The following is a 20,710-nucleotide window of genomic DNA, read 5'->3' as shown; positions in this document are numbered from 1 at the left end:
AAATATTTTAAGTAAAATTTAATAGCCATTATAATTAAAATCAAGAACTAAACAGGCATGTCTACAATTCCAATTATTATTAGGCACTGTCTCAGAGCGTCTATCTAGTAATTTCAAAAAGACAAAAATGAAATGATGGGGGAATGTTATTTCCATTTTTCATAAATATTTTGCAGATAAAGCAAGACCAGGCAACATTTCATTCTGTTGTACAGAGTTGTCATGAGTCAGAGTCTATCTAAAGAAACCACTGAATTATCAAATGATAATTTGATAATTTTATAGAACAGCTATTTATAGAAGAGCTTTTCTTTGATCAATAAGCACCTAGATAAAGGAAGAGCAAAAACTATTACTTCATCTATAACAGAGACAGAAACTATAAAATACCCAAAAATAAATTTAAGAAAAAGAGCATAAGATCACCAGAAAACTTAAAAATTTACTTAAGTACTAAAGAAGATCTGAATAAATGGGAAGACATACCATGCTACTGGTGGCGAAAAAAGGCATAAAAATGCCAATTTTCCCAAAATTAATACAAATTCACCATCCTAGCAACAAACTGGAGACTACTGTCTTGAAAGTTTGAAGCAGGCTAACTTTGGATTTGGGGACATTAGGTTCTGCTGAGCACAGGGGTAACGAACTGTATTAAAAGAAAATAGGGATTCAGTGAAAGCCCACATATTGAGACCACAAACTCTTCCCCTGCTTAGATCCCAGACAGCAGGAATCAGGCTTTATACCTCTCAGAGAAGAAACTGAAGGATTTCTCTCTGGTGACCCTTGACAGCCCAGGAGACAAGACCTACAAAAACCAATATTCTAAGGCCAGGGATCCTCACTCAACCATACAGTGTCAACTATCATTTGGAGAAAAAAAAAAGTATATGGTAGGTCTTTTTTCCTAGAGTCTAATACACTTTTGTGGTTAAGTGCTACAGGTGCTAACCAAAAGGTCAGTGGTTTGAAACCTACCAGGCGCTCCTTAGAAACTCTATGGGGCAGCTCTACTGTGTGCTATAGGGGTCGCTATGAGTCAGAATCAACTCGATGACAATGGGTTTGGTTTTGGTTTAGACTATGTCTTTTCAACTAAATTGAAGGACTTTATAATCTAATTGCTAAATACATAATATTATGAAGTACCAAAAGAGTTCAGGGATAAGAATTATTAGAACTAGGAAAGAAGGCAACTTGTAGAAAAAACAGTAAATTAAAACAAATAAAACTTTTGTTGATGCACTTTCAAGAGACATCTAATCAAACATTCCTCCCAAAGAAGAAAAAACAAGACATTTATTGAAACTACTACTACCAGGCTTTACTGAAAATGTTTCCATAAAAGCAAATTATTTCCATTTTACTGAAAATTTTTTAAAGAAAAAAGAAAATGGTCAAAGAAATGAGATTTCATTGATGAATAAGGGTGAAAATTTTTAAAGGATACGTAGATGCCACTAATAAGCCAAATTGTTGTAAGTACATGATATAAAATGCTTTGAAATTATTCAGAGAACAAAGACCAAATGAGGCAGTTAATTTAAGTAGTCTGAATCATCTATTCAAAAAGCAGCAGGTTATAAGAAAGATAAAGGAAGCACAATACACGCATTAGCTACTTATTTCTCTCTTTAATTTTGTCAAGACAACTTTATTTTCTTCTTCCCCACTGAAATTAACTAAGTAAGAGTACGATTCTAAAGATCACTACATAAAAACTTTGGGCAACTCTGATGGCAAACAATTATACAATTTATATCTTAGGGTCAAAATGTTTATTTCAGAAAAACAACACAACCTGTAGATTGACCAAGTCCTTGGCCTCTAGTCTGTAAACTTTATCTGCCAGCTAATTCAAAGGCTGGAATTGGGGAAATGCTACAACTAGTTAGAAGAAATAGCAAAAGAACTGTTATAAAAAATTCAAACTAATATCACCATTCATAGAATAATACAGAAATTTAGGTAATAGCATAATAAAGTGCTAGAAGGAGTCTTAGACATATTCTTATCCAACTGTCAAGCTTATTTTTGCCAAGGAGCCCTTCTTGTAAAAGAAATTTCATACTGCTGTAGAGCTGAATTCTACTGAAGTTAGTGGGTGGAGGGTAGACCTTCTCTGCCTGTGCAGTGGCCTATGAGTTCAGCTCCAAGGAATCCTCTAGGGCCTAGGGGTTTTACAGACATCACTCTTGAGTTTCTTATGAAGACATGGGGCCCAAAAAGAGGAAGTCATTTGCCCAAGGTCACTTAACTAGTCTGTTCATGACACAGTGAGGTCTAAAACTATATAGACATAAAAGTACACCATAAAGAACTGCTACTAAAACAAACATTTCTGTCGATTCAAGAGACTGGAATGCCCCTGAGGGAGGAGATTGGGCTAGTTTTTCTTTTGCAGTTTTTTTTTTTTTAATATGAAAAATCTCAGATACATAGCAAAGTAGAGAGAATAATACAATCAAGCCCCATATAACCAACAACAGTTTTAACAATTATCAAGTCAGGATCAATCTTGTCATATCTATACTCAAACCTACATTATGAAGCAAATCCCAGTCATTCCATTTGTAAATATTTTGGTATATACCTCTAAAAGAACTTTTTCGAAACCCACAATGCCATTTTCCTATTTAACCAAACCAAACCCACTGCCGACGAGTTGATTCCAACTCGGCGATCCTACAGGACAGAGTAGAACTACCCCATAAAGTTTCCAAGGAGCACCTGGCGGATTCGAACTGCCCACCTCTTGGTTAGCAGCCGTAGCACTTAACCACTACGCCACCAGGGTTTCCTTCCTATTTAAAAGGAATAATAATTCCTTAATAGCATCAAATCTTCCGTTAGTGTTCAAATTTTTAATTGCAGACACTGGTGTCAAAGATTGAATTGTGTCCCCCCAGAATATGTGACAACTTAGGCCATGATTCCCAGCGTTGTGTGGTTATCCTCCATTTTGTGATTAATATAATTTTCCTATATGTTGTAAATCCTAATCTCTGCCTGTGGTTAATGAGGCAAGATCGGATTATGTTAAAGAGGATTAGGGTAGAATGTAATACCCTTGCTCAGGTTACATCCCTGATCCAATATAAAGGGAGTTTCCCTGGTGTGTGGCCTGCACCACCTTTTACCTTACAAAAGATAAAAAGAAAGAGAAGCCAGCTGAGAGGGAGGACCTTGTACCAAGAATGCAAAGCTGGCAGCAAAGCGGTCCTTTGGACCCAAGGTTCCTGCGCAGAGAAGCTCCTCGACCAGGGGAAGACTGATGACAAGGACCTTCCTCCAGAGCCGACAGAGAAAGCCTTCCCCTGGAGCTAACACCCTGAATTTGGACTTCTAGCCTACCTTACTGTGAGAGAATAAACGACTTTTTTCTGAAGCCATCCACTTGTGGTATTTCTGTTATAGCAGCACTAGATAACCAAGACAATTGGGTTTATCATAAAAGATATTTAGTTGATTGACTATTAGATTGCCTCTTTTTTTTTTTTTTTTTTTTTAATGTTTAAGACCAAAGGATTCTATTTTCTCTAGAAAAGAATTCCTGGTGAGAAAGAATTTCTATTTCCCTATTCTTAACTTTATTTCATTTTTTCTTCTTAAAGGGGGAGGAGACTTAAAAAAAAAAAGCACTAAAACAAAAAACTGACCATCCTTCACCAAATGAGATAAAAGGCACCTTTCCTTCTTTAGGTTCTCCTTTCTCAGACTTTGTATTATTTACTTTTACCAAACAAAGAGATGTGCTAAAACCAATTCCTATACACGTGTGAAAGTCAAAAGTTAAATTTGCAGGAATTTTGCAAGTAGTTTCTTCAAAATGACCATGGTGGGAGCATTTAAACCATAGAAATTGGCAAATTCTACAAATCAGGGCTTTTTTTTTAATCCTAGAGAGCTTGTTTTTCAACATTTATCAGCATACCACTGAGGAAATAAATCTTCGTTTGTATGCTACTTAGTCCATACCTTTTGCTGTATAACAGCAAAAGTTTCAAATATAAACTAACTCAGTTTAATTTTAATCTTAAAGGAAGATACAACATTTAACACTCAAAATAAAAATTTAAGCTGATTTTTTAAAAATGTGTGTTCGGTCCAAATGGTACTTTGGTCTGCTAGGAGAATACTACATAGCATTTTTTATCCTACTAAGTTGTCTGTCTCTATCAGCCAGTAACAAGGTGAATCAGGAGGATATTGTGGCACTCTGGAACTAGGCCAGTTCAAGTGCAGGTATCACCACTTACTAGCTGTTTGACTTAGATAAGTTACTAACATCTCTGTGCCTCAGTTTCCTCATCTGTGAAATGCAGATAATAATACCATATGCCCCATAGGGTTGTTGTGAAGATTGAATAGTAAATACATATAAAGCATTTAGAATATTTCTTGATATGGACTATGCAGCACTCAATAAAGGCTGGCTGGTATAACTATGATTTATTCTTGTATAGTTCAACTGCTCTTAAAGAAGGGGTAAGTGTGGCAAAGGTCAGCCAGCATTTGTCTTTTATAAGGTGACAAGGCTTATACTAATAGTATCTCTATATACTAGCATAAAGCCTTCTACTTTTCAAGGCATCTTCACAGAACTTTAACTTTCCAAAAATGTTATCATTATATTCTTATTTTACATGAGGGAACTAAAGTCAAGGATACATGGAGAGTTCACTGTATCTTGTTTGACAGCTTTCAAATATTACCATGAAACAGTGATCTATATACTCATCTAGGCATCTAAAACGTGTAACATATGATAAGTGCTACAGTGTATGTCACAGTGCCCTACAATAATAAACATGCTAAAATGAACTTACCTGGCAGGTCTAACTAAAATGCCCAGTGCCCCTTCTACTAATGACATATTCTCCCTAACAATGGGCACTGGAACCGCATCACATTTGCCACAAGATAATCCATGGGTGAGCAAAATGAGTTTATGAACGTGGTACTACAAAAACTAAAAATTTCAGATCTACCATAATGTCTTCTGTTTTCCCGAGTCAGAGAAATTTTACTAGCAAACTTTACGGTACAACACATGCTGTTAATAGTCTCATTAAATAATAAAGATTAATTAAAGGAAAACTTTCATCCACACACACAGTATACATCAAAATCTATTTGGTAAGAGCAAAAAGAGCATAAATCTAAAATCCAACGCTTTCAAGTCCATTTCGATTCATAGCGACCCTGAAGGACAGAGTAGACCTGTCCCAAAGGGTTTCCAAGGAGCCGCTGGTGGATTCGAACCGCACAACATTCGATTAGCTCTTAAACACTGTGCCATCAGGGTTCCATTTTAGTAAAGAGCATAGCCAAAAATAAACATGTATGTTCTATTACTTTAGCTGGCTTATACACATCTTTGGATCAAATGGTAATTTAAAGTAGTGCATCCTTTTAACGACAACAAAAAAGAAACTGAGACTTAAGGGGACGAAAGATCAGGTCCAATTGCCTCTATTCCAGCAAGAAAAAGAATTTGCCCACTGATTTGCTTAGGTGTTTGGAGCCACCTGGAGAAAGATTTATCATTACCAGGAAAAAGAGATAATAAGAGGAAGATCCTATCAAGAATGCAAGGTTAACTCCAGAGAATAAGAACAAGCTCTTATCCATTCAACAAACATACTGATCAAGCCTTCTGCTGGATGCTAAAATTTAAGAAAAACGTAGCCTAGAGCAGAGATTGACAATCTACAGCCCATGAGCCAAATCCAACCCACTATCAGGTTTTGTAAATCTGATGCAAGAGAACTTTAAAGTTAAACTTTAAAGTGTTAAAATGCAAAGATGTCACCCTGAAGACTAAAGGGCACCTGACCCAAGCCATGGTGTTTCAATCACCTCATATGCATGCTAAAGCTGGGCAATGAAAAAGAAAGACTGAAGAAGAACTGACGCCTTTGAATTATGGTGTTGGTGAAGAATACTGAATATATATATTGGGGACTGCCAGAAGAACTGACAAATCTGTCTTGGAAGCAGTATAGGCAGAATGCTCCGTAGAAGCAAGGATGGCAAGACTTCATCTCACATACTTTGGACATGTTATCAGGAGGGGTCAGTTCCTGGAGAAGGACATCATGCTTGGTAGAGGGTCAGAGAAAAAGAGGAAGGCCCTCCATGAGATGGACTGACAAGGTGGCCACAACACTTGGCTCAAACATAACGATTGTGAGGATGGCGCAGGACTGTGCAGTGCTTCGTTCTGTTGTACACAGGGTCACTATGATTCGGAACAGGCTCAGTGGTGCCTAACAACATCATCAATTTTTGTAAATAGTTTATTGGAACACAGTTATGACCATTTGTCTATGTATTATATCTTCGGCTACTTTCACACTACGAAAGCAAAACTGAGTAGTTTGACATCTAGCCAGCAAAGCATAAAATATGTGCTCTCTAACCCTATGTAGAAAAAATTCACAGCCCATACAGAATTGAGAATCAAACAAAGAACAAAAGTGGCCTAGTAGTTAAGAGCTACAGCTGCTAACCAAAAGGTCTGCAGTTCAAATCCACCAAGTGCTCCTTGGAAACTCTATGGGGCAGTTCTACTCTGTCCTATAGAATAGGGTTGCTATGAGTCGGAAAAGACCCAACTGCAACAGGTTTGGTTTTTTCTTTTTTGGAGGTGGAGCAGAAAGATGTCAAGGCAAACATCCTAGATGAAGAAATGGTTAAGTGGGCCTGAAGTGACAGAAAGAGGGAGTGCGTTCCAGGTTAAATTAATCACCTGGGAAAAGGCCCAAAGGCAACAGGGTACAGGGCACGCGTCAGGAGCCATCAACACTTTGGAATTGCTGTATTATAGTGTCCAAGTACGGAAAGAAATGAAAGAAAAGGTTGGAAAGAGAGACATTATAAACTGTATATGCCAAGATGAAGCTTGTATTTTAACAATATATGTCATTTTCTTCATACACTTGCCAAAAAAGAAAGAATGAAAGGAAAAAACAGCCTCTGGAAGGAAAAAAGGAACAAATAAACTGCAGAGAGTATGAGTACTGGACACTGGACAGGCAGAGGATGGGGTTCAGGAGATTTCTCTCAATACCTTCTTTAGTGTGTGTGTGTGTGTGTGTGTGTGTGTGTTGTTGTGTCGATTCTAACTCATGGTGACCCATAGGACAGAAGATAACTGCCCCATTTGTTTTCCCAGGCAGCAGTCTTTATGAACCACCAACCTTTCAGTTAGCAGCCAAGCGCTTAACCATCGCACTACCAGGGCTCCTTCTGAAGAGCACTATTACAATATAAATATATAAATTGAAATAAGCTCAAAATGCAAGAGAAATGTTTGCATTACAAAATACTAGACAGGAATTTTTTAAAAAAATACTGACTTCAAAAGCTCACGATGCAAATTGATTATACAGCACATGAATGTATTGCCTATTCTAAAAATTGCATATTAAAAAGTTTGGATTTTTTCAAAAAGGAAATGTTAAAGAAATTTAAGCAGAAAGGAGGAAGATTAGACAGGCAAATTAGACAGAATGCTCAGTAGATACAATGTAGAAGAGGTCTGACAGGAGCAGAGAGTAGTTAGGATGCTATTAACAGACTACTGACTGTTTAAAGCAAATATTAACAATGTATTGTGGAGTTTACAATATATGAAGAAGTGAAATACATTTTAAAAAATAGCTCAAAAGCCAAGAGGGGAGATAAAAGAAATTTTACAAGGTAAGGTTCTTATACTGATAGGTAGTATAATAGTAATTAAAATTAGGCCGTGATAAATTAAGAATGGATGCTACGATCTACACATTTATATTTAAAAAGAATATAAACAAGTTTAGATAAAAAGTCAAAAAAGAAAACTAAATGGAATCTTAAAAAAAAAAAAAAAGCAGGAACTGAGACACAAAGGAACACGGAATAGATGGAACAAATTGAAAAGATTAAGATGGTAATATAAATCCAATGATATCAGTAATTATATTAAAGATAAATGATTTATGCCCTTCAATTAAAAGACAAAAGATTGTCACACTGGATTAAAAACAAGACCCAAATATATGCTCTTTACAAGAGAAACACACTAAACACATAACATCACTGAGTGGTGGCTGAAAGGAAAAGGATGGAAAAAAACAAACACTAATTTTTTAAAAAGCCAGTATGACTAGATTTATATCAGGCAAAGTATATTTCAAGACAAAAAGTATTCCCAGAGATAAAGAGGATCAACTGTGGCAGACAAAACAATTCTAAATGTTTGCATCTAATTAACACAGTTAAAAACACACGAAGCAAAAATTAGAAGAAAAAATAGACAAATCCACTATCATAGTTGGGAATAAGACTCACACAGGAAAAGCCAACCTGAAGAGTTATATCACTATTGACATAAAACACATTACAGTGGTTGCCCATTAGTGGAAGTGGAGGAAAATAAACTAAGTGTAAATAACAGGAAAAAAAAAGGAATAATTAAAATTAAACTAAACAAAAATAGAGCCTTAATATAGACTAATGATAGCATTCCATATCCTAGCTGTATACTCAACTCTCTGAACCTCAGATTCAAAGGGAAAAATTAAAGATCAATTTTACAGGAAAATTCTATTGCTATATTTTTTCTTACCAGCATCACTGTTAAATTCATAATTCTTCCAAGGTTATCAATGTAGTAGACGCTGTCTTGGTGCCAGGAATCACAGTGTAGGTAATTATACATCCCAAAAGCATGCATGTGTTCCAGTGTATACTGATCATCTCGAAGTTTTACTTCTGCCACAGCTGAAATGTAAGAAAAATAAACATCAAGAGTTTTACCTCAGGTTGTTTCTGCAGAATTACCTACAAGGCTAAAGAAACCACAGAACGCCAACACACAAAAGCCTTCAGTGCATTCATTTTATCACGCACTCAACAATCATTTCTGGGTACCTAGCAGGCACTGTGTGGAGGATAAACTGAGTAAAACTGATATGGGTCTGCCCTTATAGAGCTTAAACTCTAATGGCCATAGGAGATAGGACTTTTCAGGTCATAACCTTCTTTTCCCTTTTAGTTAAGCTTTCCCTAAAATTATGAATAAACACAATAACTCTTAGAATGAAGGATTTCTTTTCTTCTGGGCAAAAATAAAGCCCACTTTATAAAGGGTCTTTATACTTCTTAGTGGAAGCCCTGATGGCATAGTGGTTAAGTGCTACAGCCACTAACCAAAAGGCTGGCAGTTCAAATTCACCAGGAGCTCCCTGGGAATCCTGTGGGGCAGTTCTGCTCCGTCCTACAGGGTCACTACAGGTCGGAATCAACTCAATGGCAATGGGTTTGGGGGCTTTTTGTACTTCTTAAGAGTTTTACCTCTACTATCTCATTCTTGGAAACCCTGGTGGCGTAGTGGTTAAGTGTTTCAGCTGCTAACCAAAAGGTCGGCAGTTCAAATCCACCAGGCGCTCCTTGGGAACTCTATGGGGCAGTTCTACTCTGTCCTATAAGGTTGCTACAAGTCAGAATCGACTCAACGGGTTTTTCGTATCTCATTCATTCTTCTCACATATTAAGAAACAAGAGGATGTGGTTTATTGTCTTGTTAATCCGAATGGTGACTTCTCCAATGTTACAGCACATCTTTCTCAAGGATACAGAACAAAGTAATATCATAGCTAGAATAGGAAAGGTCTCTAAAAGGTTGGCTGTTTGAACCCACCAGCCAGTCCAAGGTAGAAAGATGTGGAAGTCTGCTTCCATAAAGATTACAGTCTTGGAAACCCTATAGGGCAGTTCCGCTCTGTCCTATAAAATCGACTCAGTGGCAATGGGTTTGGTAGTTTGGTCTGACTTACAGAACAGTACCCCTTCTACTATAGCAAGTTGCTTCTCATCTGCCAAATGTGTTCCCTGCTTTCTATTTTTCCTGTCCTTCCACTCAGAGGAAATCCTGGTGGTGTAGTGGTTAAGAGCTATGGCTGCTAACCAAAAGGTCGGCAGTTTGAATCCATGAGGCGCTCCTTGGAAACTCTATGGGGCAGCTCTATTCTGACCCATGGGGTCACTATGAGTTCAAATTGACTTGATGGCAATGGGTTTGGTTTGGTTTTGGTTCCATTCAGATAGCAACCCTTATAGCTCAGAACTGCTATTCATAAGGTTTTCACTGGCTAATTCTTTTCAGAAGTAGACTGCTGGGTCCTTCTTCCTAGTCTGTCTTAGTCTGGAAGCTCAGCTGAAACCTGTCCTCTATGGGCGACCCAGATAGTATCTGAATACCGGTGGCATAGCTTCCAGCATCACAGCAAAACACAAGCCCCCACACTATGACAAACCGACAGACTCAAAGTGAGAAAAAACAGCTGCAAATATCCATTAATAATCGGAACCTGGAATGTACAAAGTATGAATCTAGGAAAACTGGAAATCATCAAAAATGAAAATGGAACGTATAAACATCGATATCCTAGGCATTAGTGAGCTGAAATGGACTGGTATTGGCCATCCTGAATCAGACAATCATATAGTCTACTATGCTGGGAATGACAACTTGAAGAGGAATGGTGTTGCATTCATTTCAAGATCTATTGTGAAGTACAACGCTGTCAGTGATAGGATAATATCCATACGCCTAAAAGGAAGACAAGTTAATACAACTATTATTCAAATTTACGCATCAACCACTAGGGCCAGAGCTGAAGAAATAGAAGATTTTGATTTTTTTTTTTAAAAGGAAGACAAGTTAATACAACTATTATTCAAATTTACGCATCAACCACTAGGGCCAGAGCTGAAGAAATAGAAGATTTTGATCAGCTGCTGCAGTCTGAAATTGATCGAACATGCAATCAAGATGTATTGATAATTACTGGCAATTAGAATGTGAAAGTTGGAAGCAAAGAAGAAGGATCAGTAGTTGGAAAATATGGCCTTGGTGATAGAAACAATGCTGGAGATCGAAAGATAGGATTTCGCAAGACCAACGACTTCTTCATGGCAAATACCTTCTTTCACCAACATAAACGGCGACTATACACATGGACCTCGCCCGATGGAACACACAGGAATCAAATTGACTACATCTATGGAAAAAGACAATGGAAAAGCTCAATATCATCAGTCAGAACATGACCGTCAACTGCTCATATGCAAGTTCAAGCTGAAACTGAAGAAAACCAGACCAAGTCCACGAGAGCCAAAATATGACCTTGAATATATCCCAAATGAATTTAGAGACCATCTCAAGAATAGATTTGATGCATTGAACACTAGTGACTGAAGACCAGACAAGTTGTGGAATGACATCAAGGGCATCATACATGAAGAAAGCAAGAGGTCATTGAAAAGACAGAAAAGAAAGAAAAGACCAAGATGGATGTCAGAGGAGACTCTGAAACTTGCTCTTGAGCGTTGAGCAGCTAAAGCAAAAGGAAGAACTGATGAAGTAAAAGAATTGAACAGAAGATTTCAAAGGGCCTCTCGAGAAAAGTATTATACTGACACGTGCAAAGTGCTGGAGATGAAAAACCAAAAGGGAAGAACACACTTGGCGTTTCTCAAGCTGAAAGAACTGAAGAAAAAACTCAAGCCTCGAGTTGCAATAGTGAAGGATTCTATGGGGAAAATATTAAATGATACAAGCAGCATCAAAAGAAGATGGAAGGAATACAGAGTCATTATACCAAAAAGAATTAGTCGCTATTCAACCATTTCACGAGGTGGTATATTAAGAACCGATGGTACTGAAGGAAGAAGTCCAAGCTGCTCTGAAGGCATTGGCGAAAAACAAGGCTCCAGGAATTGATGGAATATCAATTGAGATGTTTCCACAAACAGATGCAGCACTGGAGGTGCTCACTCGTCTATGCCAAGAAATACGGAAGACAGCTTCCTGGTCAGCTGACTGGAAAAGATCCATATTTATGCCTATTCCCAAGAAAGGTGATCCAACCAAATGTGGAAATTATAGAACAATATCACTAATATCACACGCAAGCAAAATTTTGCTGAAGATCATTCAAAAACGGCTGCAGCAGTATATCGACAGGGAACTGCCAGAAATTCAGGCCAGTTTCAGAAGAGGATGTGGAACCAAGGATATTATTGCTGTGTCAGATGGATCCTGGCTAAAAGCAGAGAATACCAGAATGATGTTTACCTGTGTTTTATTGACCATGCAAAGGCATTCGACTGTGTGGATCATAACAAACTATGGATAACACTGCGAAGAATGGGAATTCCAGAACACTTCATTGTGCTCGTGAGGAACCTTAACATAGATCAAGAGGCAGCTGTTTGGACAGAACAAGGGAATACTGATTGGTTTAAAGTCAGGAAAGGTATGCGTCAGGGTTGTGTTCTTTCACCATTCCTTTTAATCTGTATGCTGAACGAATAATACGAGAAGGTGGAAGAAGAACAGGGCATCAGGATTGGTGGAAGACTCCTTAAGAACCTACGTTATGCAGATGACACAACCTTGCTTGCTGAAAGTGAAGAGGACTGGAAGCACTTATTAATGAAGATCAAAGACCACAGCCTTCAGTATGGATTAAGACTCAACATAAAGAAAACAAAAATCCTCACAACTGGACCAATGAGCAACATCCTGATAAATGGAGAAAAGACTGAAGTTGTCAAGGATTTCATTTTACTTAGATCCACAATCAACAGCCATGGAAGCAGCAGTCAAGAAATCAAAAGATGCACTGCATTGGGGAAATCTGCTACAAAGGACCTCTTCAAAGTGTTGAAGAGCAAAGATGTCACCTTGAAGACTAAGGTGTGCCTGACCCAAGCCATGGTATTTTCAATCGCATCATATGCATGTGAAAGCTGGACAATGAATAAGGAAGACCGAAGAAGGCTTGAAGCCTTTGAATTGTGGTGTTGGCGAAGAATACTGAATATACCATGGACTGCCAAAAGAACGAACAAATCTGTCTTGGAAGAAGTGCGGCAAGAATGCTCCTTAGAGGCAAGGCTGGCTAGACTGCGTCTGTACATACTTTGGACATGTTGTCAGGAGGAATCAGTCCCTGGAGAAGGACATCATGCTTGGCAGAGTACTGGGTCAGCGGAAAAGAGGAAGACCCTCAACAAGGTGGACTGACACAGTGGCTGCAACAATGAGCTCAAGCATAACAATGATTTTAAGGATGGCTCAGGACAGGGCAGTGTTTCGTTCTGTTGTGCACAGGGTCACTATGAGTTGGAACCGACTCGACGGCACCTAACAACAACAACATAGGTCAGGACTGCCATGAAGTAGAATTAATTTCTACCCTAACAGGAAATATATATGTGAATCACACTGGACCAATACCTTGCCTTAATATAAAGCTCACCTTCCTGTATTCTGATCACAACTATTTTCTCCTTTTCCCAGGAGAATTCCCTGTTCCTGCCTCCATTGCCTGCCTCCATAAGTCCTGGCTGACTTGATATTCATTCATTTATTCAACAAATATTTCAACAGGCACCAAAGATACAACAGTGAACAAAGAACACAGAAATACTTTCCTGGTGCTTATAATCCAGTGAGGACATGGACATTAGCCAAATAATCACACAAATATATAATTAAAAATTGTGCTAAGTGCTATAAAGAAAAACTATGGGTACCATGAGAACACATAACTTAGGGAGCTGGTCTACTTACAGGGATTAAGGAAAGCTTTTCAAAGTTTCATCCAATATACAAAGGATAAGGAAGAGTTAAGAAAAAATATACCTACCTATACACAAACTCCCCTACCTATTCCAGGCAGAAGGAAAAGCAGGCAAAAGTAGGAAGAAAAACTCATGTTCAAGAAACCAAAACAAGGCCAGTCTGGCTGAAATGCAGAGTAAGGAGAATTGTATAAGAAAAAGCTGTAGAAAAATGTGGCTAAGAGAATGGGGCAGGAGTTGGGTCATGAAAAGCCTTGTTTTTATTTTCTTTGCTGATAAAGCAGTAAGAACCCATTTAAGAGTTTTAAGCAGGAGGGTAAAATTCAGATTTAAACTTATAAAATAATTCTTATGACTATCTTATACCATGGAAACAGAGTAAAGCAGAGCAGGGCAAAATCCACGAAGATCCATTAGGAAGCCGCAGTCCTAGGTAAAGGATGACTGAAGTCTGAAGACATTTTAAATGTAAAATCATTGTAATTTTACAGTGGATTTCATGGAAGTTGAAATTGTCAAAATATAACTCCAGAAAGTGTTTATAAATGAGCAGTTTTACACACTCCACTATTCAGGAGAAAAACAACGATCAACTCTTGGTTTTCTAGCACCACTGTGTGGATGAAATTATACACTGCAGGAAATACACATGGTCACATCATAATGCAACGTGTAATATTTGGACAAGCCCACGGCTGTGGAGTCAATTCCGACTCACAGCAACCCTACAGGGCAGAGCAGAACTGCCCCATAGGGGTTCCAAGGAGTGGCTGGTAGATTCAAACTGCCAACCTTTTGGTTAGCAGCCAACCTCTTTACCACTGTACCACCAGGACTCCAATATTCAAACAGATACAACAAACCTACTTTCTTCATATTTGTGCCAATGATTCCTGGGCAATGGTGAACCAGCCAGAGACTTCTTAGCCATTTGCCTTATTACGCCTTACCTCTGAACAAATGAATCTAGAAAACTCTACTTAGGAGACCACGATATAGTAGGACTTACCCAGAAAAAACCCAGTGCCGTCGAGTCAATTCCGACTCATAGCGACCCTACAGGACAGAGTAGAACTGCCCCCATAGGGTTTCCAAGGAGCGCCTGGTGGATTTGAACTGCCAATCCTTTGGTTAGCAGCCGTAGCACTTAACCACTACGCCACCAGGGTTTCCATAGTAGGGCTTAGGACGTTGCATTCCCACAAGATAATGTATATGTATATGTTATCAGAACACATAAATGCACATAAGGTGTTTTGCACGCTTACTATTTTGCAATAGCTCTGTTTAAGTGAACAAAAAAAGGCTTTCTCTCTGGCTTCAAACAAGAAAGGGAAAGTTATAATTGTTTTACCGTGTCAATCATTTTGAGTACAAAAGGGGGAGGCAGAGCAACTTAAAGGAGAAAAGCAGTGTCCAGAATTTGACAAAGGTTGTTGTTGTTGTTAGGTGCTGTCGAGTTGGTTCCGACTCATAGACACCCTATGCAAAACAGAACAAAACACTGCCCGGTCCTGCACCACCCTTACAATCATAGTTATGCTCGAGCTTATTGTTGTAGCCACCGTGTCAATCCACCTTGTTGAGGGTCTTCCTCCTTTCCACTGGCCCTCTACTTTGCCAAGCATGATGTCCCTCTCCAAGGACTGATTCCTCCTGACAACATGTCCAAAGTGTGTAGGGTGCAATCTCGCCATCCCTGCTCCTAAGAAGCATTCTGGTTGCACTTCTTTCAAGACTGATTTGTTCGTTCTTTTGGCAGTCCATGGTATATTCAATTATTCTTTGCCAACACCACAATTCAAAGGCATCAATTCTTCTTCAGTCTTCCTTACTCATTGTCCAGCTTTCACATGCACATGATGCAATTGAAAATAACATGGCTTGGGTCAGGCATACCTTAGTCTTCAAAGTGACGTCTTTGCTTTTCAACACTTTAAAGAGGTCCTGTGTGGCAGATTTACGCAAATGCAATGCATTGTTTCATCTCTTGACTGCTGCTTCCACGGCTGTTGATTGTGGATCCAAGTAAAATGAAATCCTTGACAACTTCGATCTTTTCTCTATTTATCATGATATTGCTTATTGGTCCGATTGTGAGGATTTTTGTTTTCTTTATGTTAAGGTGCAATCCATACTGAAGGCTGTGGTCTTTGATCTTCATTAGTAAGTGCTTCAAGTCATCCTCACTTTCAGCAAGCAAGGTTGTATCATCTGCATAACGCAGGTTGTTAATGAGTCTTCTTCCAATCCTGACGCCCCATTCTTCTTCATATAGTCCAGCTTCTCGAATTTGCTCAGCATACAGATTGAATAGGTATGGTCAAATGATGCAACCTGATGCGCAACTTTCCTGACTTTAAACCAATCAGTATCCCCTTGTTCTGTCCGAACAACTGCCTCTTGATCTATGTAAAGGTTCCTCATGAGCACAATCAGGTGTTCTGGAATTCTCATTCTTTCAAATTATTCATAATTTGTTATGATGCACACAGTCAAATGCCTTTGCACAGTCAATGAAACACAGGTAAACATCCTTCTGGTATTCGCTGCTTTCAGCCAGGATGCATCTGACATCAGCAATGATATCCCTGGTTCCATGTCCTCTTCTGAAACCAGCCTGAATTTTTGGCAGTTCCCTGTCGATACACTGCTGCAGCCGTTTTCGAATGATCTTCAGCAAAATTTTGCTTGCATGCGATATTAATGATAATGTTCCATAATTTCCTCATTTGGTTGGATCACCTTTCTTGGGAATAGGCGTAAATATGGATCTCCTCCAGTCAGCTGGCCAGGAAGCTGTCTTCCATATTTCTTGGCATAGATGAGTGAGCACCTCCAGCGCTGCATCTGTTTGTGGAAACATCTCAATTGATATTCCATCAATTCCTGGAGCCTTGTTTTCCACCAATCCCTTTAGAGCAGCTGGGACTTCTTCCTTTAGTACCATCAGTTCCTGATCTTGAAATGGTTGAACACTGGCTAATTCTTTTTGGAATAATGACTCTGTGTATTCCTTCCATCTTCTTTCAATGCTTCCTGTGTCGTTTAATATATTCCCCAGAGAATCCTTCACTATTGCAACTCAAGGCTTGAATTTCTTCCTCAGTTCTTTCAGCTTGAGAAATGACGAGTGTGCTCTTCCCTTTTGGTTTTCTATCTCCAGCTCTTTGCACACGTCATTGTAATTCTCTGTCTTCTTGAGCCACCCTTTGAAATCTTCTGTGCAATTCTTTTACTTCATCATTTCTCCCTTTCGCTTTAGTTGCTTGACGTTCAAGAGCAAGTTTCAGAGTCTCCTCTGACATCCATCTTGGTCTTTTCTTTCTTTCCTGTCTTTTCAACGACCTCTTGCTTTCTTCATGTATGATGCCCTTGATGTCATTCCACAACTTGTCTGGTCTTCAGTCACTAGTGTTCAATGCATCAAATCTATTCTTGAGATGGTCTCTAAATTCAGGTGGCATATATTCAAGGTCGTATTTTGGCTCTTGTGGACTTGCTCGGATTTTCTTCAGTTTCAGCTTTAACTTGCATATGAGCAATTGATGGTCTGTTCCACAGTCAGCCCCTGGCCTTGTTCTGACTGATGATATTGAGCTTTTCCATTGTCTCTTTCCACAGATGTAGTCAGTTTGATTCCTGTGTGTTCCATCGGGCGAGGTCCATATGTATAGTCGCCGTTTATGTTGGTGAAAAAAGGTATTTGCAATGAAGTCGTTGGTCTTGCAAAATTTTATCATTCGATCTCCAGCATTGTTTCAATCACCAAGGCCATATCTTCCAACTACTGATCCTTCTTCTTTGCTTCCAACTTTCACATTCCAATCACTAGTAATTGCCAACGCATCCTGACTGCACATTCAATCAATTTCAGACTGCAGCATCTGATAAAAATCTTGTATTTCTTCATCTTTGGCCTTAGTGGTTGGTGTGTCAATTTGAATAACAGTCGTATTAACCAGTCTTCCTTGTAGGCGTATGACAGACAACCCCACGTGTCTGCCAGTTTGTCATACTGTGGGGGCTTGCATGTTGCTGTGATGCTGGAAACTATGCCACCAGTATTCAGATACCAGCAGGGTCATCCATGGAGGACAGGTTTCAGGTGAGCTTCCAGACTAAGAGAGATTAGGACAAAGGACCTGGCAGTCTACTTCTGAAAAGCATTAGCCAGTGAAAACCTTATAAATAGCAGCGGAACACTGTCTAATGGAGGGTTAACCACTAAGAAAGGGGGTTGAGGGCAGAGGAGCTCAAATCTCTGCCTGACTCACTGGGACAGTTGAAGAAGAGGAACGTAAAGAGGTCTGAGAAACTGGTGCAGTTGATATTTTATTATTTAATGTTATCTTGCATTGAAAATAAAAGAGCTTTACTGAAAGATCCTTCTTAGTCTTTTAAAAAGAACTTAGGAGTTGACTAAAAGGGAATCTTCCTAAGTATTACCTAAAATCCTTCCAAACACATACGCAACCTCAGAAACCTAGTTTTTTTCATTCACAAAATATTTTTAGCAAGTCTACTATGTGCCAGATACTGTACTTGGCGTTGGTTGAGAGGCACGGTCTCTGTACTAAAGGTGCTAACAAAGGTATTCATTACTGCTTCCTGTCCTTTCAAAATATACTGTTATGTTAAACCATGTGAAATTGATCATAGAAAACTCTTCTGACAGGACTTAAATATGGTTCATTCTAATACTTATGTATGCAAAGTACTCTAGTAAGAAAAAAGGGAGACGGAGGTAAAGAACATTAACTTTACCAGGTATTTTCTAGAAGTTGTCTTCTTTTCATCTAGTTGCTGAGCTTGCTATTTGCAAATGAAGATGTTAAAAAATAAGAGTACAAGTTTGCATAACAAGTCCTGAAGCAGGACATGTGGAACAGAGACAAGGCCAGAGAGTTTGGAGCGCTGCCCCCACTAAACTCTTTTATACAATGCCTCTGGAAGCACTTTTCAGGATCTGTAACACATTTCCCATATTTTCCTCCATAAGAGTAGATATGAGTTTTATGGTAAACTCTCTGTAACATAGTTACGTGGTTCATCCCTCCCTGAACTCTTAACTACAGCCTAAATTTTCACCAGCTACAACCCTAACACACACCTTTCCTGATTTTAAACCATGCAGTACCCCTTTGTTGTGTTCAAACAACTGCCTCTTGCTCCATGTACAAGTTCCACATGAGCACAATTAAGTGTTCTAGAATTCCCATTCTTCACAATTGTATCCATAATTTGTTATGATCCACACAGTTAAATGCCATTGCATAATCAATATAACACAGGCAAACATCTTTCTCATATTCTCAACTTTCAGCCAAGATCCATCTGACATCAGTAATATCCTTCATTCCACGTCCTCTTCTGAATCCAGCTTGAATTTCTGATAGTTCGCTGTCGATATACTGCTGCAACCATTTTTTAATTATCTTTAGAATAATTTTACGTGCATGTGGTATTAATGATATTGTTCAATAATTTCCTCATTCCATTGGATCATCTTTCTTTGGAATGGGCACACATATGGATCTCTTTCAGTTGGATGCCCAGGGAGCTGTCTTCCAAATTTCTTGGCACGGATGAGTGAGCACTTCCAGCATTTCATTTGTTTGTTGAAATATCTCAACTGGTATTCCATCAATTCCTGAAGCCTTGTTTTTCACCAATGCCTTCAGTGCAGCTTGGACTTCTTCCTTCAGTACCATCAGTTCTTGATCATACGCTTGGTTGAACGCTGACCAATTCTTTTTGGTACAGTAACTCTGTATATCCTTCCATGTTCTTTTGATGCTTCCTGCATTATTCAATTTTTTTCAATACTGCAACTCTAGGCTTGAATTTTTCTTCAGTTCTTTAAGCTTGAGAAAGGCAGAGGAAGCTATGCCACCAGTATTTCAAATACCAACAGGGTCACCCACAGTGGACAGGTTTCAACGGAGCTGCCAGACAAAGGCAGACTTACCAATTGTATGATGCACAAAACAAAACACAGAGTTGTAAGTGCAGCTTGTCGTAACTTGATTACATTCTAAGTCAGGGACTACCTGTAAAAGATCACTAAGAAATGCAAAAAAGAAAAGTATGCCTGTGCTAAAGAATACGACATATATAATTTGGCAACACTGATAACAAACGAAAAATGAGTGTGTGGTGACATATGTCTACATACAGGCATACATGCATACAGGAAGGTACAGATACAGATGTGTGTGAAAAGACAGAAGTATCTATATGTACATACAGGTATGTGTGTACACGCATATATATCCCCAGAGGACACAGTTACAAATACTTCTCAGGCATAACCAAACGCCTGGGATATTGGTTTTCGGGGATTGAAGGCTTAGGACCTTAGTCTCATGGACAACTCAATTGGCATAATATAGTTCACAAAGTTCATGTCTACATCCTAGTGAGGAGAACAGTGTCTGTGGTCTTAAAAGCTTGCAAACACCCATCTAAGATATCCTGCGTACTTGCCCTTTCTCTTCCACTTAAGTATGATGAGAATCTCCCCACTCACAAAACAAATAAAGGAAAAAATGATTCCTCCTCTCTGCCCTGCACTCAAAGCAGAGCCTTCTCCTACCTTGTACTTCTCAAACTTCTCTAAAAAGCAGTCCACACTCCTATTTTCTCACCATTCATCCCCTCCTGTATCCATTTCAATTTTGTTTTTAGTTTTACTGTTCTATAAAAATTAGTTTATTTTTCACTGAAAAATATGTAATGAACAACTTCGGCTTCTAGCCAAGATGGAGTAAAAGGGGCCAGATTCATCCTCTTACCTGAAACAACCAAAAAACGTGTATATATATATATATATACACACATATATATATAAAATAAGCTAGACAAAATTACATGAAACAACAGTTCAAAACACTAGACACCAGACAACAAAGGATAGCAGTCCTCAAGAAATGAGAAAAAAACAAGGCGAACCCTACCACTGCCCCAACTTACTGCCTTGAGCGAGTTTCAGGTCACAGCACAGGGAGGAGGAAATGATAAGTAGAGACGTGAGCGATGTAAAAAAAGATTGAAATCAAACTTGCAG

General features: G+C 38.7%; 1 protein-coding gene across 2 annotated transcripts in view; it reads right to left on the bottom strand.

Annotated features, from left to right (window-relative positions):
- The window catches only part of NUDCD1 (NudC domain containing 1), an 81,885-nt gene that overhangs the window by 56,829 nt on the left and 4,346 nt on the right, over positions 1–20,710 (bottom strand). For both annotated transcript variants that reach the window (XM_049854580.1, XM_049854581.1), the window contains exon 2: positions 8,615–8,769. In XM_049854580.1, the coding sequence (XP_049710537.1) occupies positions 8,615–8,769 (155 nt within the window). The remainder of the gene's footprint in view (positions 1–8,614; positions 8,770–20,710) is intronic.

This window comes from Elephas maximus, chromosome 15, assembly GCF_024166365.1.
Source record: "Elephas maximus indicus isolate mEleMax1 chromosome 15, mEleMax1 primary haplotype, whole genome shotgun sequence".
In the NCBI taxonomy this organism is placed as follows: domain Eukaryota; kingdom Metazoa; phylum Chordata; class Mammalia; order Proboscidea; family Elephantidae; genus Elephas; species Elephas maximus.
The sequence above is the reverse complement of the archived record's forward strand: the minus strand, read 5'-3'. Positions and strand labels throughout refer to the sequence as shown.